This window comes from Urtica dioica, chromosome 6 (genome assembly GCF_054948205.1).
Source record: "Urtica dioica subsp. dioica isolate 48M chromosome 6, U.dioica_male_clone48M_v1_H2, whole genome shotgun sequence".
Lineage (NCBI taxonomy): Eukaryota > Viridiplantae > Streptophyta > Magnoliopsida > Rosales > Urticaceae > Urtica > Urtica dioica.
In genome coordinates this window covers 386,280-412,314 of record NC_142761.1, presented here as the reverse complement: position 1 = coordinate 412,314, position 26,035 = coordinate 386,280, and the positions used below count along the sequence as shown (strand labels likewise).

The following is a 26,035-nucleotide window of genomic DNA, read 5'->3' as shown; positions in this document are numbered from 1 at the left end:
TTACATAAATATTAGTGAAGAAGAGATTAAAAATGATGCGAAGTTTGGGAGGGTCAGGGACCTTAAATGAAAAAGGTTGATAGGTGGTTCGGTATCCTTGAGATTCACATGTTTATTAAGTTTTCGGTACAACAGGTCTCACTAATTATTTATTATTCAAAAAGATCATGAGTGCCATTTTGTCAACCATGGCTTTAAACAATACCAAAAGAATACAATATTATGTAAAAAGTTATATGCTATCTCATCGACGGTGGTTGCTTAGCTACAAGTCATACTTTCCTCTGTTCATTCATTCATTGGCAAATAATATATATAAATAAAAATATCATACACGCATACTTGTATTTGCGTGATGGCCAAGCTGTTTTTTTTGCCCATTCCCATTTATTACTTATTCGTCTGTCTTGTGTTTCGCTTTTATCTTTTCGTAGTCATATTTACAATTTTACATAACTTTATAATCATCGTTTCATAAATCATAAGTAAATAACTACGTCCATATATTTACACGTGTAAAATAACATAAATATCCTATTTTTGTATTTCAATGAAATGATAAACTAAAAATGTCTAAGATTATTTACTTAATATTTATGAAACATTAATTATATAACAATTCTAAAACGACATACTAGTTGATTAGTTACCTAATATTTTGTTATTATATTATAAAATTAATCAGAGGTGGTTTTAATGGTATAAAAGAAGATAGATATTGGTGCACGTGGATGCATTTTGGACCATGATGCTTTGTATTCCTCTACGTGGCTTATTCACAATCACTCCCACCTTTTTTTCACTTGTATAAATATCTAACAAACAGATGTCGTTTTCAAAAACGCAACAACAAAAACGACACATCAATCCTATCTATACATATATATATGTAACTTGTGGTGGAAGAAAGTCATTCGCAGCATGTTGGGTCGTGATGTATGAGAAGGTTTCGCCAGAGGCACAAGAGCAGCCTGGGAGTCTGGTAATGGGCGAGAACGAAGTCGGACTCGCAGCCCGAGTTGTGGAACCGCTCTTCGCTCTCGAACCGAACCTCTTTTCCGCTGCGCCGGAACTCGTCCACCCATATCCCCATCGCCACATCCTCGAGCTTGAACAGCGAGAGCCGTCTCTCTCTGTGGCCGCGCACCACGAACTTGGCGATGTCTCGGGAGATCACGTAGCCCGGCCCGTGGGCCCACGGCGGGTACGTGCTCGGGGCCCACTCCTCCGCGCTGACGTACCATTTGCTCTCGCGGTCTCTGTGCGGCGACGAGTCGTACGATATCAGGCCGTACAGCAGACCGCCCGACCGCGCCGCCGCCGTTTTCGCCTTCACGCTCGACAGCACTTCGTCGATCCTCACAAACGCGTCGTCGTCCGTTTTCATTATGTATTTCGCCGGCAGGATTTTTGTCTGCATTTCCCACAATCACATACTATCTGTGAGAATACACACAAGTCTGAAAAGTATCATGAGATTTCATCTCAAAACACATATCCAAAAATTGGCGATATATATATATATATATAAAAAAATATAACGGACTGTTATTTAGCCAACGTTTCAAATCTGACACGGCAAAGTTAATTTCACTTATATTATTCTGGATATTTAGGTTTTCTTTTGTTTTTTCTTTACTGACCGACCTCCTGGTTTGTTGTGGGAGGTTATGAATCGGTCTGGAGAGCGATTTGCTCTCCCTTTTTGTAAATTGGCATTTTTAGCCTGTTAATATAAGATTCTTGTTTCAAAAAAAAAAAAAAAAAAAATCTCTGTTAATGGCTACTACTTTGCAAAATTAACAAAATATTGGCTATTTATCAAAATTTAAGTTTATACGTGGCTAGTTAGCTATAGATATATACCCCCATAATGCAAATGGCAATGGTTTTGTAAGTGATGAGAGTGTAGTAATCGACGAAGGGCATGAGCTGGATGTCTCCGTACACTTGAGCTTCTCGCCACAGCTCGTAGTTCACTTGTTGGCTCTTGTGCTAACACCAATACGCTCGTGTTAGTAAAGTCTTTACGAGGGGAAGAAAAAGAAAGAAACTCGGAAAGAGAGAGAGAGAGAGACTCACGAGGCCAATGAAGAAGCGGACGGCTACGTCGCCGGAGCGGACAGCCTCGTACTGCATCCAAGACCGCCTCAGAGCCATTCGGCGCTCAAAGTTGTTTCCGGTCGAGAACACGCCCACCAACATCACCACTCTCTTCCTTTTCAGAGGCGGGGCTTTCAGGGTCTGAGCGTCGACCACCATATCGTGGTCCTCGGAGACGGGCAAGTCTTTGGCCAACACGGACAAGAGTTTGAGACCCGCGCTGGTTCTGACTCTGGTAACGGACCACGCCTCGAGCTTGGGCCTGTACGCGAACGAGGTCTCGTGCCTCCCGTTCACGCTCATGTGGAATCCCTCGGGGCCGGCCCAGAGCGTCGCGCTGAATGGAATCCCTTCGCCGAACGCAAACGCGCTTCTGCTTCTCACTACTTGCTTGTTACAAATTTCAAGCCCATCAACTGAAAAATAAATTTTACTACATCAGTGTTGAAAGAAAAAAAATATCAAAGGGACTTTTTGTTAGATGATGTTGAATATATAGAAATATGGAAATACAAAGCTTCATCTAGAACTACAGAGCACTTGGCGAAATCTTTCTCGTCGAAAATACGGGCTAGCAAGTGAAGACTTTGGCCCAAATAAGTCGAGCCGGCACAGGGCAATCAACAAGGAGGTGATCTCGGGTTTCAAAAGCTGAGAGACACATGATGCAGCGGAGAGACATATAAGATCAAGTGTTACCTGTCTCATTGTTCATTGAATTTGAGACTGAAAGCTCGCGATACTTAACATGGTATAAGAACCCACAGAGCTAGACATGGGCTACTTGTACGTTGCAAACCTCAAGCTTATCAACTGACAAATAAATTAACTTTACATTAGGACGTCAAGATAACGAAGTGACTTAGCAAACCTACGAGGATCCCGCGTATTACTTTTCTCGTAGTCAATTGCTTTGGCGATCATGATACTTAACATGATATCAGGGCTGAAACAAAAACCAGCTAACAATTAGAGGTAAAAAAAAAAAAAAAAAAACAGAAGTGGTAACCTTTGGGGCAATGAGGCGTGGAGTTGCGAGGCGGGCATGTTTGGTGTTTGCCCCATCCAATTTCTGTGGTCCACGCATTTTGGAGGATAAAAGCGTCTTCCGCGGCTAAGCTCACATTGTAAAGCAGCGCAACGGAGTCTCCGGAGAGAAGCTCGATTCGGAAGCTCTTATTGGGAACGCCCACGAACGATATCGAAGAGCCGTCCACGAGCCCGCACGGGAGGTCCACGTCATCGTCCGAATCCGATTCCGCCCTCTGAACGGAGAACGGGCAGTTTTCTCTGTCATTGGAGGCCTTGTCTTGGATCATGGAAACCAAGTCCTTCCATGCCACGGAAGCTTCTTTGACGCCTTGAGCGGTTTCGGGGAGAGCATCGGACCTCGAGAGCAGAGACCGCATATGACCCCAAACCCCCAAAGCCGTAAAGTTCAAATCTTGAGATGATGTGCTCAGATTGGCGTAAAGCAGATCAAGCCCATCAACACTCACCAAAGACGCTATCGTCACATTCCTCACTTCCCTAATTGTCTCAGGGTCAGGGTGGAAGAAATCGTAAGCTGGACCCGAACCCGAACCCGAACCCGAACCTGAACCCTTTGTTCCTCCGATGGGAATAAGGGTGTAGCTGAAAATTAAGATCAAAGCTAAAGCTAAAATCACCAACCCACCACACCACTTCTTCATCTTCGGAAACCTCTTACAAACCCACGCTTTATTGTTCACTTTCATCTCCATTTCGATATCAGATACTTGAGCTGAGACAATGCCGTGTCGGTGCAGATAATTCGAGGTAAAAGCAAAAGACTTTGAATGCCAAACACCGGATACAGATACAGTACTCTGAGTTGTCTCGAAGACACCATAAAGACTCCTGCATTTGATTTTGTCTGCAAAAGTCAAGTACTGTTAGTTTAGTTGTCAGCTTACGTGTCAGTATTCTAGTGGACAACACAAAGGTCTTTCTATTTTAACAGAAACCCCAATTGTGGAAAATTGTTACACAATGGTCCTCTTGCTTGAGGAGGTTTTTAATTATTTATTTTTTATTTTTATGTTTTTTGAAACAATAAGATGATGGGCAAAGCCAATGTTACAAAAAAAAAAAATGAGACGAGAAACCGTCCCGTAAACCTCCTCCAAAATCTGCACTCCAAAACATACGTGTGACATTCTTCCACTATATCGATCTATTAGCTTGCAACATCCTTGTTCAAAAGGATGCTGGAAAATTGGCGCCCGAGTATTTCAAGCACGAAAAAAGTGTCAGACAAGACAGGCATTTACGCTCTCGGGATAGTTTTGTTGGAGTTGATGACTGGAAGAAAGCCGATCGAAGCAAGAAGGCCTCAAGGAGAAGAGAATTTGGTCCTATGGATATGGATAGGTTCATTAATCCGAATTTTTTTTGATATATTTTCTTAATAAAACGAAACTTTGACTAAAATTTAAAAAAAAAAAAAAAAAACTAAGAGATTAACTAGTTGCAACAAATTCTTCTATTTATTAATCTTTTTTTCTTTTGAACACCCAAAAACAAAATCAAACCAAAACGACCCGTGTCTACTATTCAATAAAGTGGTTTCGAAATCTTTGGCCATTGCAGCCTCCTCTTCCACTTTTAGATGATGTCGAGTTATGGGACGTCAAATAATCGGACTAAAACTAACCCTCATACTGAGTTTTGATTCTTTCTTCCATCAATATGTCATGAGGGTCACACGGTGTAGTGACTTTTTTTTGTATATGTAAGTACTGTACAAATACAAATACAAATACGAATACGAATGTAGACAAACTTAACTTTACAAGTTTCTAGTGCCTATGGTAAATTTACCAACGAAACTTCATTTTTGTACACTATTTTTTTCCTCCTTTTTATTTATTTATTTATTATCATATACAAAGAAACAAGTGGGGCTAGTTATTTGGTATCAAAATGGCCGATCTCATGCCAGCTCAACTCTTGAAAATCGCCGGCGTGATCAGTTGGCGGCGCTGCCAAATGTCGAACTCTGAGGAACCGAAGGCGGGACCTGTTGGGAAGAGAAAGGTACGATTTCTCTGCCGGAACCACCCTCTGTGACTGGCGAATATGGCTTTGTCACTTTCTTCTTCACCGCGTCCTGGATCACATTCACACACGGACCTCCAAGTCAAATCTTTAGGAAGATAAGACAGGCTATGCATTATTCTAACCCACCTTTGATTGGTTTGGTCCGTAAGTTTGCAGCGCAAGCTCTATCGAAGAGTAAACATCCATGGCCTGGCGTGTTTCGGGTACGCACTTGACGACACGAGCTTGTTCCTTGAACTCCGTTGACGTTGATCTCGTCCGCAGATACAGAATGAGACGCGAAGGTGGAGCGCTTTCCTTCTCGTTCTTTCCGACCGTCAATTCCATGGTCGCCAGGTCATCCCACAGCACGTCCCACACTACCGAACACGGATCCCTTGCCGGGCTGAACTTCTTCTGCCCAATCATATTCGAGGCTTGCTGAGAACACAACACACTAGATTAACATTTCGTATAGTTTTGCGGTGGAAATTGCTTATGTTCCCCTCAACTCACCTGCAATAATATCACTCTTCGGTGAGTGACCATAATTATTTTTCCTTTCGGGAGTAGAAAATGGTCTTCGTACGCATCCGTCAACGCAAACTTTCCCCGTACTTTAAAAAGATCGACCTGACCTAAAAAGGATCCGGATTCTGCCAATTGCAGAATAATCTGGAAGAACAAAAAGTGAATTCAGATCGGATCACTGACCCGAACAAAGAGGAAAATCAATCAAATGCATCGGATGGATTCGCTACCTGTCCTTGTGATCGGTATTCATCGTATGGTCGAAGTAAGTTGTCCCCGCTAATGACACGAGGCAATCTTCGACGAAGAAGCTGTTCGTCGGAGGTTATGACTGATGCAATCTTCATTCTCATAGCATTGGCACCTTCGGTGGTTTTGGACAAGAGATCGAGAACCCCACTGACGGGCTGTGCAGCGGCGCCGATTATTCCCCTCCCAACGCCCTGAACAAAGCCCTCCACGCCAGAAGACTTTGCACCTTCGAGAGGCTTCGTCAGAATGCCAGTCACGCCTCGGAAAAACCCTTTCGCTAGAGCCCCACCTCCCTCTCTGATAACATCACCAATGTCTTCTATACCCTTGTTTTCCTGCCATGTATATACGTATTTGTCTTAACATTACTGTGAATCACTACAAAGAGGACACTGATTCGAAGAATCGTGACAAAGCAACACCTGTCTCTGCCGGCTCTGTATGAACTTCTTATCCATCGATAAGGCAGCCATTCCTTTACTCATGTGACCCAGTGCACTGCTGGCATTACCCAATATATCCACCCCTAACAGTAGCTGAAGAGGTTGGCCAAGAAGATCTTTTCGGATGTTAGAGATGGCCATGCTTGTCATTGAGCTTTGCCTCATGCTCACATTCTCGCTAAACCTTTGATTTATCCTAACCTAAACAGCAACCAGATATATCACTGAGAATCGTACTCAAAACCTGAGTAGAGAGTGAACAGGATCAGAATACTTACTGGCATGCTTTCAGTATTTCCCAATGCAGTCATCAAGGAAGCCCAGAAGCCCAGTACACCTCTTGGCCGTTGACTGGGCGACATAGCCATGGACACTCTCAACCGGACTTCTGAGATGGTAAGAACACTGTATATGTACGTAGAAGCAAAACAATCAGTTGCGCACAAAACAATTGTTTCATAAATGGAATATTATAATCACGTACCCAATCTGAATGATTGGATCAACTGAAACAGCAGTGGTTTGGCCATCATATATGCGGTTGAGATTGACGTGCTGGATCATTTCATGAATGCGCCATATGATAGGTTCATGTATGTTTATCAAAAAAGCAGAACTTTGGGGTCCCTGAATGAGAAAGAGAATATAATTACTAAACTACCATTGACCCTCCTCAATCTTGTACAATATAATAGAAAATGCACTCACATTGAAACCAATATATGGATAACAAAAAACATCTAGAGACCCATTTGATTGTATTGTGGCAGAGAGTTTCAACACATAGTCACTTTCCTCGCCAACTTTTTGGGGTCTGAAAAGTACTGGCATCGGAGTCAACGGCAACTGGTTATCCACTTGTAACCCATTCATTCTTAGTTTGAATCTACAACACAGAAAGCAATTTGGGAACTAGTTATACCATGCTTAAAAATATTTAATAAAAAATAACAAAATAGCTTAAAATATTGTTTTTTACACTATCAATATGAAGTTTGAATATTGACTCTGGATATTTCAGTTACATAGCAACGTATAAGCAACTTACCGACTAAATCCAGATCCCAAGCCCGTTGAATATGAAAGAAAGAGGTTCTGAATGGAGAGATACAGTATTTCTTCGGGTGTATGATCAACAATGGAAACACCAAACTCGGCTAGTTCGACAATAAGATGAAATTCAGAGTCTGTTGAAAGTGATTGCTGCTGGTTTTGCTCTGTGCCAGCTGAAGTGAGTTGTGATAATGGAGAAATGTCTGTTTTACTCAATGTTCTGATTGGTTCACTTTCTGGCATCCAATCACTTATCTTAACCACATTGATTTTCTCTTCTTTAACAATGGAGACACACAATGCTCGGGAAAGCCCGCTTGCCACATGAATGGGTTGATGATCAGAAATTTCATCAATATTGAATTTCTGTGAGTTAGACAGTTCAGCACCATGTACAAGGACTTCCAGAAGGCGACTTCTTCCAGTGTCTTCCCACATAAAAGACTCCGATGAGTTTGGAAGAAGAATCTGCCATGAATCGTTCGAACCTTCGACTTGCCGAAAATGAATGGGTAAAAACAAGGAGCGATTTTCAATCCTGTTTTTAGACATACAACAATTACTTAAGAATCCATTACACAGATTAAATTTATACCCAAAAATAAAAATAAAAAAACGCACACGGGTCGCACAACAAAAAAATGGAGGTATTTTATACACATGTCAACTCATAACTATCTGAGACAAGTAAGCATAACACAGAATTGCAATTAATCTGGAAGTGAATGCAGTAAAAGAGTATATATGATTGTGACCTGTAAGGACTTGATAATGAGTTTGGACGGAAAATAACTTCATAGCTTGAGCTCTTGGCGCCACTTCTAACTGCTATTCTGAGTTGCAGTTGATCATTTCCAGAGTCTTTCTTCAAGCACACTCTTGCAGCACCTTCAGTGCTGACACTAAAGGGACTACTCCAACCATACCCATCAACCCGCAACTGAAACACATACACATTTCATCCAAGAAAAAAACAATTATAATCTTTGATCCACGACTGTAGTTTTATTTTAAGATTATTTTTCAGGTTCAGATGAAAAGTTTAAAGTGAAAGAAAAAAAAGAAAAAAAGTGAAGACCTTGAGCATTTCGACTTTAGAAGAACTCCAACAGAAGGGCTTTGGAGAATCAGTGGGATGAATCCACGCTACTGACTGAGATTCACATTGCTGCAGGCAAATACTGTAACCAACTCTGTTGATAAATAAGGCGTGGGGCTGGAAATGGAGGACCTGAATGCAACCCATTTTATGACTGTTAGTTGAGGCATGAACATAACACAATTCTGGATTCTAGAGTAAGCTATATGGAGATTTATGCGATTAGTTTCTGCATGTTATTGTATGGCGGTGCAGATATAAAATGCTAACCTTTGTTCTATCCGAGGTCAAGTTGAGCCGAGCCGAAAGCTTATAGTAAGATCCATCTGGACAGAATGCTTTCACATCAACCCTTTCCTACAAATGATGCCAACTTTCAATGAGTATTCACATACATGAAAGCTAAACCACCAGTAAGGTCTAAAGTGTTTGCAATCTTAAATACCTTCTTTTCTAGGTCAAGAAGGGATATCCCGGGACTGAAAGTGTCGGACTGGCGTATAGCAACAGCAATGCCGACGCGTGGAGACACATGGGAATCCCTCTGAGATTGAAACAATGTAACTCCGCTGCGACCAGCGTTGTCTTGCGGAGAGAGCATACTGGGAAATGGACTTGTATCCTCAATTACTTCAAGGACTTGAATATTCCTTCTTGCCACAGAAGAATGCTTCCTCTCTAACGAGCTTGTAGGACTTTTCAGTGCCATCTTTGCAGATTTAGCTGCTCTAGAAAGTACTTGGGAATCCACGACAGCACTGTCAAAAGGTTCTACTTCTACCACTCTATAGGCCAGTGGCAGAGGCGAATCATTGATAATCCAATATGGAACATAAAACCTGATTGTTTTTGGTGCAGCAGTGGTTCCTCCCATGTCATGTTCGATTCTAACCCGTAATCTCCTGCAATTGTGATCCGTTAAACCTTGAGCAAATTTTATACTTGCTGTTCATGATATCACAATCAATATATATTTTAATTTCTAAAAGACACTAGTAAACGAGTAAATTGTGTACTACATTAATTGGTACCGGGAAGTTAGCTTATAATAACAACAATCCAACCTCAGACATAGAAAAAGAAAACGAGGTTTAGAACTAGAATGGAGTCATAAAGAAAAAAAAAAGAAAAAAAAAAACCTTTTACTCCGTTGGTGAACCATCCAGAAAGCCGAGGCATGATCATTAGAAGCTGTGTTCAAAACAAGAACAGGGTCCTGCAGGAAAACAAAATATATACAAATAAGCTCCATCGCCGCTACTTTCATTCTCTTTTTTTTTTCCATCTCCAATAGAGAGGTGTTTAGATAAATTCTCTAACTTGTTACCTTCTCCATAACCCAGCCACCCTGGAGAAGCAATCTTAGATAAATGGGTTTCTGAATGTCGGCCGAATATACATGTACACTCCTACGTGAAGGGATAATTCCGTGTCCCCGCTCCATCACACTTCCTTCTTTTGTTTTCTCCCAGATTGTGAACTCTGCTGAACAAGGAAATCGACTTTCTAACTTCAGAGGAGCGTTGACAGATATTCTCCAATCATAAACCGGTGCGTTCAATTCAGTATGAAGAGCCGAGGCATCTGTTCCAACGCTAAGCCAAAACTGCTTGTTTCCAGAACTAGAAGACGACAAGAGTATGTCCTTTTTCTCAAGCTGATCCAGCTTGAAAGTGAAATTAGGATTCTTATTTTCTTGCTTTGAGGCATATTGTCTGGAGAGTGAAACTTGTTCCACGAGAGCCTGATCTTTTCCATATGAGTAGCCAGAACCGACAGTTACCGAGCGACCCCACGAGTATAGAGACTGAGGATGATCCACAGAAGGACGGATCTGTAGGCTCTGGTTGGAACCCCAACATGTACTTCTCCACGGTAAATTTGCAGAAGCTCCGGGATCTATGACAGAGACATCGCTTTTAAGAGCTTGCTGCCTCGTACGAATCCAACGTCTTCGGCGCACAAAATCAGAAGAAGACTTTGAGCATGACTTTGACGAAATCGGAGGCCACTTTGAATTATGAAAATCAGGCCCATATGCCCACCCGTCTTTGTCAACAAATTGGGATTTATCAATTGTCCATGTCGATGCCCATTGCCATCCAGCAGGAAGAGGAGGTTCAAAGAAATCCTGTTTAAACAGAAGCAAAGCAAGAGAACGGTGAAGAAGCATTAAGTCGAAAGCAATGTCATAGAAACTATCTCACTACACACACCTTGGAGGAATTTGAGAATTCTCGGGTGCTCCAAGGCCCCGGTCCAACACCGGACCAGTTGTTACCCCACCCAGAACTTGGCTGATAATGCTGATTTTGAAATACCTCTTCAAGCACGGCAACATTACTGTTTGACCCTGAAGGGTTAGACACGTGGCATACTGAGAAATCCAATCTAACATCAGATTCATTGACCACTGTTGTAAGACTCCGGAATATTGCGTGCTTCTTTCCATTTTTCATGGCAACTTCCATGGCAATATAATCACCATTTAAAGATTTTGGGACAACCGCGAGTGGGAGTAAGGAGCGAATGGTCTCCCAAGTACCCTGTGGCCCAAGCCCTACCCAGAAACCAACATCTCTGTCCATAACACTCTCACTTCCCTTATCATCTCTCTGAAATTCTGGAGTTGTTTTCTTCTCAAAAGACGTAGTGGAGACCCACAAGCAACCGACACAATCATGAACTTCGTCCCCCTTATTATGCTGAGCCTGAAAAATAATGTATTAAAGAGACAAATGGAAAAACACAATTCTGCGATGTTCAAAGTAACTGTATTATTATTTACGTGGCAATGAGAATGAGCATGAAAGTCAAAGGAAAAGAGCGAAACTTCACCTTCCTCTTTAGTGGATATGACACGAGGTTTCGATTTTCGTGAGCTTGGTGAACCATCCTCACCGAAGCCATCTTCCTTAATGTGTTTGAGCCATGTCCAACCAAAAATGATAGTGCCCCAACAACTTCCCCTATGTTATAAGAGAATCGATTTAAGACCATAATGAACATGGACTGGAAAAAGCCTCATAGAAACTAATATGCTACCAATTTTACTCGATGCTAGGCCTAAACGACCAATAATCATGGCAGGTTTGACACATAAAAGGAGTAGGAAAAATAGTGCTATGGAAGATTAGAGTCTAATATACGCAAGTTATCACATAGTAACATCTACTTTCCCTCCTTCTTTTGTTTATAAAAGAATACCCTTACTAGGTTTATAATTTTATAAATAAAAAATGAAATGAGCAAACCAGATATGACAAGCCCAAGGATAAGCATTGATATTATCACAGGAACATTTTCAGACAATTTCATGTGGGACTGACAACTTGGAAAGGTCAATACATAAACCTATCTGGAACTTCATGAAAGAGATATTACAATAAATAAAAGGAAAATGTCAAAAACATGTAATATACCCTTCCCAGCTTTTGCTGCTAGGTTTGTCACCTCCACTTCCAATTTTGCTTCGGCCTACAACAATCAAATCCATAACATAAAAACATCCTTAAAACAAATACATGGAATATATAAACTTGAATAAAAGATTTAAATTCGGAAGACGACAAAAATGAGAATGAAGGAGGTTATGAATAGAAAAACAGTACAAAATATGTAAAAGACTTATTCTACCACTTGTCAGCCCTACTAACTTTCTGCTTAAAGATGACACTGAATGCAAAATTAAACAAGCGGAGATGAGTAACAAAGCTCATGCTTCCCCAACTACAAAATGTATTTTCAAAAACTTTTTAGTTAATACTCAAGAATACCTTTCGAGGAATTTCAAAAATGAAAAGCTCATTCCACTTGGCAGTACCCTCACACAGGTCTTTGCTCTTTGAAATCAAAGGTTTGACACACTTTGTTCTTGCACTCTGAGGAAAAAGCTTTTGCTGATCTGATGCCTGACTTTCAACTACAAGGCGCAAAGCACAGAAGAAGCTATGGCCATTGCCATCATCTATAATTGGTAAGCCCTGAATAAAGATTAAGGACAAACACAGAATTGAGCAATATTAAAGTGGGTCGACATACTTGATAATTAAATAACCACATTTACTTACCTTGGCTTCAAGGATCTGTATGGAAACGTAATAGCGTGCTTCTCTACATTCATCAGCAACATTCAGTCTGTCTGAAAACCTTGGAGGTGGAATCCACACTGAAGCACTGTCATCGTGATGCAGCTGATCAATTGTGTCTGAATTTTGTTCGACTTTCTTTAGATATATGTCACACCCAAGTTTGTTTTCTATTCTCAAAGTCTGAAAGTCATCTTCATCCAAAGCAGAAAAGGATGTGTCCTTGGTATCCCTGTGCAGAACTCCAGCTTCCTATAAAGGCAGACATTTACATAAGGCAAAAAGAACACCTTGCGAACCCAAAAACGGTCTCTAGAAGAACTAACCTCATTTTGCCTGAATGCTTTCTGTTCGAGTTCCAACTGTCGTCTCCATGAGAGAACGCTTCCTACAAAAGTCTCCAAGCTCGCAGCACTGACGTTTACATTCAGAATACTCGTAGCAGCAATACGCACTCTCTTCCCAAGTTTGGATGGTGGGTTCGCATTAGTATCATAAGTTTCGAACCTTAAATTCAAATACAAGAACGTGTTGATATAGATTTTTATAAAACAGAATATGAAATGTGAAGTTATAACAATATCGTACTTGAAAATCCCATCAAATGGCTCCACAAGTGGCTCCCATGCTTCTAACTGAGTGTTGAAGGTTGATGCAGCAATCGAAGAAATCAATACTGCGTTCATCGCATCTACTTGACCATGAGTTGCCAGCTTTATATTTGTGATTGTCATATCAAATAGTGGTGTCATCTGAAAAGTTAAATATTCAAATAAAATTAAATCTATAAGAAATGACCTTCATATTGGATATGCAGTTAGATGCATGGGTTTTTCTTTTAAGAGCACAAACCATTCCGCATAAGCTGTCTAGAACAGTCAACGAGAGGAAACCCAGCCTAATTTCAGCTGTTACGTTCTCCTGAGCTTTTGGCTTCACTGAATCACCAATAGTATATGCCAATCGACCAGATGGTTTTTTCAGATCGCCACGAGCAAGAAAAGTACCGGCCTGCATGAAGCATTTTTCAGGAGACGTCAGTTTTATTAATTATGTAGTGATTAACAGAGCCAGTTGATGCTAACTTGAACTAGAGCCCGAATCTTTATGAGGAAAAAGGGTAAGCAATTGAACATTCATTCTGACCTGATTTTCAACTCTCCAAATGCTCCAGCACTGTGAAGACTTTGAACTGGAAGATCTTGAGATAGGCGTCTCGAGGATATTAGCCTGGTTGACAAGATCCATCCTAGGGCAACAGAGAGTATTGATAGATGGGGGTTCATCTGTTTTCGAGACTATGCATCCGAGAGAAGCATATCCAGGTGGAGCAATTGGGTACCAGAAAAAAACTTCATCCAAACCCTTCCCTATAACATGGGCAACTTTCGTAAATTGCACAGGCTTTACAGATATTTCAGGATTATCAGCTCTGAAAATCAGTCCCAAAGCTGGTGGTTCTAAGCTGAAAGGAGACAAACGTGCATTGGTTAAAGGTAAACACATTATGTTTAGAGCTTAATGAGCAGGATGAGAAGTGCTAACCCTTCAGTAATACAATCTCCCAGTATAGCATAACCTGGACGCACAATGGGTCGCCATATCGAGACAGGCTGTCGGAGGTCACTACCCTTGTCCCACCAGATTCTCTCAAAGTTCGGGGTTGACATAGTGCAACTAGTTGCTTTTGAAATAGATCGGACAACGTCCCAACCCGACGGATTTACGCTCTGGCTACTTGTTTCCTTACCTCCACTGCCATGGTCAACAGATGAACCGGAGGCAGAGTCCTTATAAGCCGAGCGGTATGCATATGAGTTCCAAAGAAGAAGGTGGTTTAGGTCCCAACTCTGATTCGCAGATGGGCATTTAGTGGAAGGATGGGCAGAAAATGATCCAAGAACGTTGTCTACGCGCCAGACGCTGAATCCAGAGAGAAGCCCGGGATTTGATGGTGCACTGAGAATGCATTCCGAGAATGCCGTCAATGCTACGAGATCGGAACGTAGACAATAGACGATGTGGTTAGGCGGCGTTTGGTTCCCCAAAGTCACGACACATCCCATTGTTGTGTACCCCGGCGGGGCAACTGGCTCCCAGATACAACACTCACTAGCTTGCCCTTCACCTCCACCAAGTCCTAGAATACCCGAAAACGTGCCAATGAGATTGAAACTAACTGGTTTCCGTACACGCCCATACATGTTACTCACTGCCATTACAGCCTGTGATGGAGGAATTGGCCTGACAAAAGCATTTCGAGAAAAACCAAGACAAAATCAGTGACTACTAGATTATAGAGGTAAAAAAATGAGGACATTTTATAGTCTTTGTAATTCTCCTTTATTTTCTTTGCCTCAAAATTTTGTAGATGAAAACAGTTTCGAGTGAAATTGCCCCGTGCAACATCTACTCCATGGCTATCCCAATGACTGTTGGTATGAATAATAACTTCGTGCAATGCAAGTGACTGTTCTTATACCTTGATGTAACACAATCTCCCAATATAACGTAATTGGAAGGAGCTCGCGGCCTCCAAAAGGTAAGGTTGTATCCAGGTCCATTTTCTGCACAATGCAATGGTACCATCAATCAGACCAAAACAAACACTGCAAGAGGACATGCAAAAATTAATGCTGCAATGGAAGTTAAAAAAAAATACCTTTAGGCGATACCCATAAACGATCAAAGTTTGTACAGGGAACCAGGGGTGTTACGTTTCCAAACTGTAATGCTTCAAATGTTTGGTTTTGTAAACTAAGTATAAGGGAAATAGTACTTAGTGAAAGATGGATACGTATGTTGGTCAGTACTAGTGACATATTTGTTTTGTCCTTGACAGAAGTGTAACCCCCAGCAATATCCACAGGGTCAAGAACAATAAGACCAGAACCAGCCTCAATTGTAAGATCCTTCACCAACGCACGAATCCAGGTATCATTCTCTTTTGATGCATACCTATTCAAATCAACAGCATACAATATCAAGATAAGTATTACTTCTTAAACAATTTGCACGAGTATAATCCAACTTCTTATAGAGGGAATCACTAAAAATCTGCACAATACTTCCCTCAGTATGAAAAAAAAATTATAGTATGTATCTGAGCCTTTCCTTTTTAGGATAATAATAAAGGGCTCAAACTAAGAGTACAAGTTACGCCAATAAAGGACAAACATTTGTAAGGTTTAACAACATGTATCTGTCTAGAATGCAATCGAGAAAGAGAACAGGCAGAACGTGCCCAGCCATACTCACATGAAGCTCACATCCAATTTCGCTCGAAGAAGCTTCTCCCCATATGCCGAGTCATCCAGAGAAGATTTCGTACCGTCATAAAAGGTAAACTCCGGAGAAACAACCTGATAAAGACAAGTAAAGAGAACTTCAATATTGCTAAAATCGATGCCTCCTCAAACCTGTAACATCTTGTCCTTGATAAATCTTGCAGAAAAATTGCTTGATTGAGGACATTTCTTTGTATACAGAACAAGTACCTGAGTTTCAAATGTGAAACTTGGAATCTCATTTGGACTGCCCTGAGAAAGGGAAGAAAGACTTGTGGTGTCTGATGATTCAAGCCTGTGTTTTGGGCTCTTCTTATCATCATCGGGCGGTGAACTCTCCACCAACATAATCTCTACACCATCCTCATATGATATTGAGTAGCTGCTACCAAAACTCAGATATGTATACTTCCTCAAAAGGTTACCATTCTGATAGATGTACAAATGACACACAAAATCAATTAAAGGGGAAGTGTAACTCTGTATCATACTATGGACTGAAGATAAGGGGAAGTTAACAGTACCTCAATTTTAACATTTAGAAACCGCAACCTCTTTTTAGGCCCTATAATTATAATTGGCTGAGATCTTGCCAAATCTTTGGCATCTGCTTCCTCACTTAAGCAGATAGTCTTTCCACAGCCATCATACACATACTCATCGAGGCTCGAACAGTTTGCCACTAATTGCCGACTTGGGCAGAGATGGACCACATCATCTGTTTGGTAGTAAACAGGTTCAGAAAGTACAATGCTGTTGTTTCTACAAGCAGGGTCATTCTTAGGATCCATTGATTCCTCTCTCCCAGTGATGGTTCCCAAAGCCGGCACAAAGAATTCGGTCACGGCAAGAAGAAAATCGGGGACGACGAGAACACGTGGCTGTTGAATCCGGACCACAAATGATTGAGATGATCTGCGCCATCTGTAGTCCATCAAGAACATGGTTGAAACCGGGAAATCCCTGTGATCACCTCCATCGTACTCAGCTTTTCTAGAGCTTCCGTTGTTTGGGAGAAAAGGCAAATCTCCAGTGGAGATTTGCTTTGGAACTTCTGTAGAAGACCCGAGCATGAGGCGCATTTCTGGTTTTGTATTGGGTCGAGCATCAAGAATGGAAAATTTTGGTATAGTTACATAGAGATCCATCTCAGACAATGAAGTCATCCGATACGATACCCAAAGGCCATCTAGCTGCAATGTGGAAAAATAGGTCACACCCACCAAAATGACTTGCAAAAAAATAAAAATGCACAAAGTTGGAGAGGAAACAAGAGATGCAAACACTTACAGCAACATGGGCTAAAGGAGAGTCGTCGTGAATTCCGTTATACATCTCGAACAATGCATTTTCAATCGCAACCGTGAATATCGTGACAGTGCGTGATAGAAGAATTTGGCTATTGATGTTGACCTTGTCAACCAACAGCCTCACTGCATCCATAGAACCAGGCTTGTCACCACGGAAACTGGGAGGAAGCCTCGGCTCTTCGCATAAGTTCATGTATGAACAATCAAGAATCACTTTATATTCTTTGCTTGTCATAACGCAGTGCAACAATGCAACCTATTTTAAATATCCAAAAGCACATAAAATTACAAGATCAATATGCATGTGTGCCACAACACGTGAAGGAAAAACCAATCCACTGCTTCGTTACCGATGCAACAAAAATTACTCGACATCAATTAGCTTTTTCTTTGGCTAATTGATTGACCAGCAAACAAAGTTTACCTTCACTTCAAGAGAAAAGGTTGGAACTTTCTTGAAGACGTCCCTCAGACTTCTTCTTACGAATATATCAAGTCCTTTTCCTTCACGAATCATGGGCTTCCCAATGCAGCCCTCAATTCCGACGAACATGTTGATTCCTATAATCTGCAATTTGACATGAGTCAAACAAATTTGACAATGTGAAACGATGTTGCAGAAGTCCTATGACAGGCAATTTATTAAGTACCTCAGCATGCAGAATATCAATATGGACGGCTGAAGGATCTTTCTCGGCGGAACCGTACCATCTGAATGAATTCGTCACTTGCAGCTGCCCCAGATCAAGTTGAATGAAACTACAAACCAAAGAATGGTACAATGTTATCAACCAAAAACAAAACAAAATTAAATCTTTTAATTGAACAAGAGTGGGAAGGGCTCATTAACTCCAGATGCAGATATTAGCTTCTAAACTGAACAATTTATATACTAAGAAGATGGATATCCCTACGCACTCTTTGCTTGTAGAATCCCTTGGAACAATTATCATTGGAGTGTCAAGTGAGAGATCGAGCTTTAGTGCTGTTGCACCGTCGATCTCATATTTCTGAATGAACCATTCAAAGCCCCCAACTTTATCAACAAGTTTTATAGCTTCTTCAGTACGTGGGGTTGCAAGTTCCATAAAATACACCGTTATCTGCATCGCAATGTATAACTCAACGAATGTTAAATCGTAATACTAGCTATTTATGAATACAACACATGGCAAATATCCTTAGTAGCATAGTCCGACATACCTCCTGAACAAACCTATAGAGGAAAACAATACGCACGGCTGAAAGTCGACCTTCTAAGCTATAATCATAGCCTTCATAATCATCATCTTCGGCACTATATGAATTGAATTTGAACTGCAAAAAGAAACAATGAATGAGAAATAACTCTGTAGAAGTGCATATGTAGCAGAACGTAAAAACAAAGCAAAACAATATATGTACAGAGAAAAAGTTAATCCCCCAAAGAATGTGTACCTTGATTAGAGATTCAACCCCTGGATTACGTATATCGCAAAGCCAACCCCAACAGTGCTCTGTTCCAAGGGACATGTCACAAAGTCTGAAATTCCCTAATGTTCCTTCAATGGATACAGAACTGGGATAGACCTTCAAAATCAAAATATTGTTAGGTAAAGGCAGTAACGTGGAATTCAGGATCTACAGAAATTTACATGTTGACTGTGAAGAGAAAAGAAAATTAATCTAAAAAAAATTAATCTAAAAAAAATTAAAATAAGATTGTCATCACCTTAAGATCCAGTAAGAAACTTTCCTGTACCAGCATTGCAAGTGGAGAATCATCTTCCTTATTAAGAAAGATTGATACACTGTCAACGTTCATGTTTAGATAAAATACCACGCGATTTTTACCATATCCCAGCAACCCTTTCACACGCCCGCTTTCTTCAGTCTTGTCTTTGACAATTGCAGATTCATCTCCAGAAACTGGTTCAGCATCAGAACTTGTTGCTGCACCGATCACAGCACTCACGTCCAACCCAAAACCAATTAAAGCCACGAGTGTGGGTCTGTTACAGAAAAACTCCAGTTTCGACATACGCACACTCATCTGAAAATAATACGACAAACATCAATTCATGGGGCTTTTTTATAAAATAAAAAAATAAAAAAATGAGAAATCATGTGCAAGTTAGATACCTGTGTATCTATGCCATCGTAATCTTGAGAAGTGGGACTCCTTGTTGAGAAAACAACAGAAACAAAATCTGAATAGTTTCCGCCCTCTGCCTCATAAAATATCTCACTGGAGATGTTTCTTCCCATAATTGGATCTTGTTCATTGATCAAGTCCTCAGCAGATCCAAATGCGGGTGAGCCACTAAGTTCTCCAATGCTTCCACGAGGAGTATCCAAATGCCGAGAGTAATCACCCGAATCGTATAGAGCAGCAAATTCAGGCAGCGCGTCAGTGAATGTGTCGTCGTCTTCGTGAATATCCCCTACAGGGTCACCCACGCTGGGAGTTGTGGAATTTCTAAGTACGGAACAAGCTAAATACTGTGGCCTTGCAGAAAGACGGCCTTGAAGTTCATCCTTAATTTTTAGAGAATGCAACTTCATCTTTATGGTCAGATCACCTTCAGAACTAATCAAGTGTACCTGTATACAAAAAAAAGCTAACAACCTTATAAGCAAGCATCCATAGAAATCACTTACATATCCGATTTCACAAAAGAGGAGACACTTAAGAATCAAGCAGGTCGTAATTGGAAATCCTGTTTGAGTTCCCAGTCCAGGAATATGACATTCAAATATTGTAAGAATATCATGAAGCAGCGACATTCAAATTCTGATGAAAGAGCTCATGTATGTTCTAGTTCAAAGCCTCATTTTTTTCATACAAAAAGGGAACATAAGAGATTATACAAACCTTGCCTCCACCACCATGAACATCAAGAATGAGGATTTCATCAAGTTTTTCATCAACTTCATCTTCCATCTGCAATTTTTACAGTGAGTGATGAGATGCTCCAGAATATAGTCCTTGGACCAAGAAAATTTGCTAAGATAGGTAAAACTATGAGGTACATGAATGACCCTGCGTAGATAGTTTGTCAATAAGAAAGTGAACTTATTCATTTGATCCGTCCAACCTTTCCATATATAAATAACTTAGTTTCCACCACGGCTCCATTAATGACGAGTTCGGCCGTTTTCAGATTGGTCTGAGGTTCACTAAAGTCGGATGTGTGATCACTTGTTCCTCCCAATAAATCAACCGAGAGAGGTGCCTGTATTGGGCACAGTAGTGAGATCAGATTGAAATAAAATGAGGGAGATAAAACAATGATGTATTGTGTCATACAGAAGCTTGATATGTAGCTAGTATAAGTCCTTTCAACCAGCTTGTCTTTTCCTCCTCATCCCGAAACGCAAGTATCCACGTGCTCGAAGATTCTAGTGCCTGGACAGAAAACAAGAAAACGTAATCAATACTTATACGGTACGGACACAAGGGAAGAAAAGATAGAATCAAGGCTTATTTGCATGAAAATAATACGTATATCACTGGTAAACACTTGACATGCCTTTTGAATCTCCAATCCCCTATAACTTATAGCAATACAGAAGGGCAAGCCACCGATGTTTGCTGGAGGCACATCAAACACTTGTCTACCACCCATGCTGTTACAGAGCATTTTAAAAAGGAAATCGCGGGTCAGGAATGTTCGAAGCCGAGAATATAGACAACACATCACACAACTAACTTGTTGCAAACCTTGAGTAACGCTGGTAAGTGGGAGACCTCTCAGACTCCAAAACATAAAGATACAATTCTGATAATACGAGGAAACAGGGTTGCCATGTGGCCACAGAATTTCCAATTCCCTGGATAAAAAAAATATATATATATATATTAGATACAAATTGTTATTATTTCTAATTTTCCTAAGGATTGATGACCCACCCCCCAAACAAGGATTTTAGCATCCGAGGCAAGGTCCGCGGAATTCCACCAAGTGTGATCATCTTGAGAATTATCACCGGAAGGCAAACTACAGGTCTCCATTGTACCAACAAATATGTTGAGCAATTCCATAATTCTCCGGTATCTTGACGGTGAAAAGTGGACCCCGAGGTTTGGCACTTGAACAGAAATTCGTGTTGCTGGGTAATTTGGATGAGGTACTTTAATCTTCATTGGAAAAGAATAAAAACAACAATTAGCATGCCCTCTTATCCCTGACTATTAAAGTCACCATGTGTTTTACATCAACTTTTAATGATGAAAACTCAGAAAACTTATAAAAAAATTTAAAAAAAATAGAAAGTTGAAAATTCACCTGATCAACAAGTACGGCCATACCGCACCTATCAATTAGGGAATAAAAGTTTTCTTCTTTTTCTGGTCCAGGAGATACGACCGTAGTCGTGTCATACTGTGGTGCAACTAAAGTACAGTTTCTCGAGTCCGAGCCACAATCTGTAAAAAAGGCGGCAATATCTCTTCCAGATATAAAGAATCGAGAATAGAGATTTTGCCTCTGGTCATCACTCTGACTCGCCTGTAGTATTCAAGACCCGGTTCAGGAAAATGCAAAAGCTACTTTTAACAAAGTTGAGGGTTACATAATGGATGCGTACCGCAGTGTGCACCGTGAAATGACCAAAGTCCAAAAGAAAATGATAATCACATTTCGAAGAGCCTGAAGTTCTGATGGGGACTCTAACTTTTGGAGCGTCAAAATCAATATCAAGAGCAAATCTGAAATTCCATTTTCCAGACCACGGATTGTTATTTATTATGATATTCAAAGAATAGATAGTGTGTTTCAAAATCTTTATTCCACTGAAGAAAGTTTAGTGTGCATTCGGATTTTACAGAAACAGTTTGACACGGAGGGGTGGATATTAAACAGATGTTTTTTTTTCAACAAAATAGAGCAAGAATTATAAAGAAGACTCGAATGGCACAATTACCTGCTTTGTTCTTCCAATACCATTTGGAACTGTTCCTGTGCCCTACGCGTTACTTTCTCAAATTTCATCTACTCAAAATAAATAAAATGCTGTTAGTCCAGTATTGGGCATAATATCCTCTCAATTCTATATATTTATATATTACCTGCAAAGCATTTGCAGTTTCGAATGCAACCATAGGACTGATTGCCTTACTCCTCTTCACAAACTCCAAAAGGCGATCAAAGCTTTCCATCAAAACCTGAAAAATCATAAAGAATTCAGCAAGCTCATCTATCAAGGATTCAAGGGGAACAGAAAGTGCAAAATGGTCGCGAGAAGTGATATTGCCTTGAGTAAGAAATTACCGTAGCATGACAGGGTGAAATTGTAGCTGACAGCTTCCAATCAACATTCTCTCCTACTGGTGAGTGTACAAAGCTAGCAGTGAGTGCATTCAATTTCTGTTCACTATACACACTCTGAAAGACAAATATTCACCATAAGCAACCTAAACCAACAAGTCTTCAAAAGGCTTCCAAGTAAAAAACTGTACCTCTGCAAGAGAGCCTTCTGGTGCAGATAAGCCATAAAATCGCAATAAGACGTCACAGTGAGTGCTGCGATGTTTGAACTTAGTGGACACTTGAAGATCCTCGAATCTACCGCAAACAATTTCGATGCCATCGATGCTGATGATCCTTGCAGCGGCGCGCCCGATGGACACAGTAACCAAAAACTGGACCATGTTTTGGGCGTCCCGTCCAGAGAGAGAACTCAACTCGTCCTCCTGCTGGAAACTCAACAGCTTATTAATCGCTTGCCACTCTTCTTTTGTAAGCCTTTCCTCCAACAGCTGCGGTCCCTCGGAACTATCACCAGCCTGCGTTTCTTCGGCCGATGATCCCCTGCAACAATTACCAAACTTTTATGGAATACATCATCGGGTATCGTAAAACGAAGAGGTAGACGAAATGCAATTTAGACAAACCATCCAAACGAAAGCCAGCCTTTCTTTTTCAGCCTCCTCTGTTCTGCTTCTTCTTTTGACTTTGCGGATTCGACCTTTGCGTGTGCAAGCAACCTATAGCAATTAAATAATAAAGAGGGAGCTGATAAACCACTCTGCCAAGGCTTTGTCAAGCATTTTCATTTCAAATGACAGACTACGTGCGCACAAGAAGAGAAACTGTTTACCTCCATAAGAGAATAACTTTGGAATCCAAATCTCTCTCAATTTTTCTAATCTCCGCGTCGTCAACATTTGCCAAATGTTGTAAGGAACTGACATACAGTTGAATGTAACGTCGACGAAGCTGGCAGAGATGCCTAATGCTGTCCCATGAGAATCGATAACTGAAGCATAGAAGCAAATTTCTAATTAAGATCTGCTCGAGAATAAGAACTTCAAACACTCCCCCAAAAAAAAAAGTGAAAATATAAGCCTTTTGTTCTAGAGTATCGTATCGCAAACGATAATGATTCATATTATTACCACATTTTCCTCTGTTGCAGCGCAGCCTGAGCAGCATAACGCCACCATGCACAAGGATCTTGTGAAACTGGGATCATAGGTCTCAAATGAGACACTTCCACATGTGTCCTGTATCTGGAAATAGCCTCCAACAGCTTGATCCCATCGTGATATTGAGCCTATCAGGAACAGAGTGAAATCAGTTGCAGACTCGAGTTTTCCTTCCAAGGAAACCAAAATACAATCTTAAAAAAAAAAAGATGATGGCAACTTATGTGATGAAAGAGATTCGTTGTGTAAAGAGGATGAAAAGATTCAAGACCTCTGTCATTGTTAAAGAAACATCACTTAGGGCAAGAGATGCCTTCTCGAATGGAACTTCGGGATCGTTTCTCTCTTGATTTCCAAGGCGGTGATATTTCAGGACTCCATTTATAGGTGAAACCAAGAAGCTGCGGTTCGCAGCCCACTTCGACGCCGCTCCACTTTCAACAGCATTCTCATTTATACCGTCTTCAAATATCTGATAAGCATGAATGATTTCAGAGGAAAATCAAAATGCAATAACGAAAGAAAGGTTTATGTCACTTGTTGATATGAGACCAAAAAGTACAAACCTCAACCCATTCCTTCGGGCTGAGATCTTCCCACCCCTTCTCTAGCTTCCAGGGTGCTCTGTCAGAATCATGATACAAAGCAAGTCTCTCAAGTTGCAATGACTGAAATGCAAGCAAAAACAATTACAAGCATGATTAGGTCTTAACGGAAAACATAAGCACTAAATCCAGAAGCAATGTTGACATGTGTTATCTTTGTATAAGAGAATATTAATGTTATTTCCGTATCTATGAGGGATTTACTGTATTCTAGATAATTTCCCTGTTTGTGAAAGTTGTAGCTGTCTTCTGGCTTCTGTAAATACCAATACTACAACTTAAAATTACTTTTGAATTACTCTTTTAAAAGGGAAAGCTATATTCTTAGGTTATTCCAGGAGTATATGTGTGCGTGTGAGTAACTCCCAAGGTAGTAGCTCTTTAGAAGCATATGTTGCAATGTTGGTTTGGGAATCGAAAGCAAACCTTGCGCAATTTATCAAGAGCGCCACTTGTATCGAAGGTTTCATTCCCTTGCTCGTCCATTGTAACCGCAGCAAGCTTGGCTAGAGTGACCCCCGAACAAAAAGGATGCCCTTGATTACTACAAAACATTGAAAAACAAAATAAAATATCAAAGCCCAAAGAGAATAGTGCATTTGAAGATCATCAAGAGAAGGAAATCATCGAGGTTACCTGACCGTGTCCTCGTATCTGATATGCACATTGCTTATTGTTATCTTAAGATTGCCGATAATAGTAGCAATCAAAGAACCCAGCCATGAATTCCCTGCCGGTGCCTGCTAAAACACGCACTTTAGTTGAGTAAACGAGAAATTCAAAGAGACTATAATAAACTTGAACGCCTTTGTATCGATTTTGGAGTATAGTTTTGAAAGCATACACTTCCTTGCTTTGCCTTTGAGGTTGCTTCAAGTGTTGCTGACTCCGCTTCCTGTGTGTGTGACGAAATATGATGAATCAAGAAAACAGTGAAAAGAATGGCAGTGAGTTTACCTCAATCTGTTGACGTTTAGCTTCGAATAGTTTATCTCTATCCTCGGCGTTGAGAGTACGGCTATCGGGGGCAGGGTGAGCTAAAATGAAGACGCGGTCAACGAGAACAATCACAGGTTCTTTGCCCAAACTCTTCCAAGGAACCTTTGATTCCAAAACAGATAAGATGTTCAATTCAATGTAGCATTTTGTATGCGAATGAAAAAGAATGGTGAAATTGGATGTGACCTTCAAGGTAATGGTGCCAACGAAACCGGCCTTGACAGTGACTGGAAGTTTGAGAGAGTTGAGAGCCTCGGCCTTTAATTTCAAGTCTTTGAGAACCACGTCACCTGTTCATCGTCATCACAATTCACACTCAAAATCCAATCCAAGCTCTGTCTCTCTTTCGAAAAAAGGAAACGAAATGGCGGCAAACCTTTCCAGACGCTGATCCTCAACGCTTCGGCGGAGAGTCCATGGACGTACTCGCCCAAATATCTCCGAAGCAAATGCAAAACCTACCAAGACATAATCACGGTCATTCAGAGGCAAACAAAAAAAGAAGCTCGTGCATTGGCGTTGAACAGGAAAAAGCGACATACGTGAGCTTCAAACATGGCTGCGAATCAGAGAGTCCGATCACGGCGTCGCCGGTGAATTTCCATTCGGGGAAGATCGAGAAACGGTTTTGGTGTCGAAAGAGAAGTGGTCTGGTCTCTACTTGAGGGGTGATTATGCAAATACAAGAATCATAAAATTGCAAGATGGTGTTTCAGCCTATACTTGATGCCCATAAACCACCTGGCGCTGCCACTCCCATTTTGGGATACAATACAAATATCTCTCTCGTCAG

General features: G+C 40.8%; 2 protein-coding genes across 2 annotated transcripts; both read right to left on the bottom strand.

Moving 5' to 3' along the window:
• Positions 1-772: 772 nt before the first annotated feature.
• Positions 773-3,979, bottom strand: LOC149392629 (Galactosyltransferase family protein). Its single transcript, XM_089617785.1, has 4 exons — positions 3,113-3,979; positions 2,083-2,519; positions 1,867-1,995; positions 773-1,414 (listed from the first exon to the last, which is right to left on the bottom strand). The coding sequence occupies exons 1-4, from the start codon at positions 3,846-3,848 to the stop codon at positions 911-913; spliced, it is 1,806 nt and encodes a 601-aa protein (XP_089473911.1). The 5' UTR covers positions 3,849-3,979; the 3' UTR covers positions 773-910.
• Positions 3,980-4,764: 785 nt separating this feature from the next.
• On the bottom strand, positions 4,765-25,993 carry LOC149392628 (calcium-dependent lipid-binding family protein). Its single transcript, XM_089616950.1, has 62 exons — positions 25,785-25,993; positions 25,619-25,700; positions 25,429-25,532; positions 25,201-25,344; positions 25,088-25,138; positions 24,880-24,983; positions 24,670-24,787; positions 24,205-24,306; positions 23,910-24,110; positions 23,609-23,766; positions 23,311-23,469; positions 23,105-23,197; positions 22,670-23,021; positions 22,482-22,595; positions 22,280-22,375; positions 22,135-22,202; positions 21,799-21,919; positions 21,498-21,719; positions 21,122-21,349; positions 20,933-21,042; positions 20,742-20,838; positions 20,519-20,617; positions 20,307-20,444; positions 20,084-20,152; positions 19,351-19,812; positions 18,941-19,261; positions 18,667-18,798; positions 18,433-18,546; positions 18,148-18,332; positions 17,880-17,988; positions 17,654-17,797; positions 17,210-17,485; positions 16,444-17,112; positions 16,130-16,348; positions 15,891-15,994; positions 15,295-15,590; positions 15,115-15,199; positions 14,178-14,876; positions 13,779-14,097; positions 13,485-13,643; positions 13,221-13,384; positions 12,959-13,139; positions 12,615-12,884; positions 12,321-12,527; positions 11,967-12,021; positions 11,383-11,513; positions 10,761-11,255; positions 9,872-10,675; positions 9,684-9,760; positions 8,990-9,446; positions 8,815-8,901; positions 8,524-8,676; positions 8,201-8,385; positions 7,441-7,983; positions 7,101-7,278; positions 6,877-7,019; positions 6,671-6,797; positions 6,372-6,593; positions 5,928-6,284; positions 5,683-5,841; positions 5,314-5,607; positions 4,765-5,236 (listed from the first exon to the last, which is right to left on the bottom strand). Exons 1-62 carry the CDS (start codon positions 25,797-25,799, stop codon positions 5,096-5,098), a joined length of 12,768 nt encoding a protein of 4,255 aa, XP_089473076.1. The 5' UTR covers positions 25,800-25,993; the 3' UTR covers positions 4,765-5,095.
• Between the last annotated feature and the right edge of the window lie 42 nt (positions 25,994-26,035).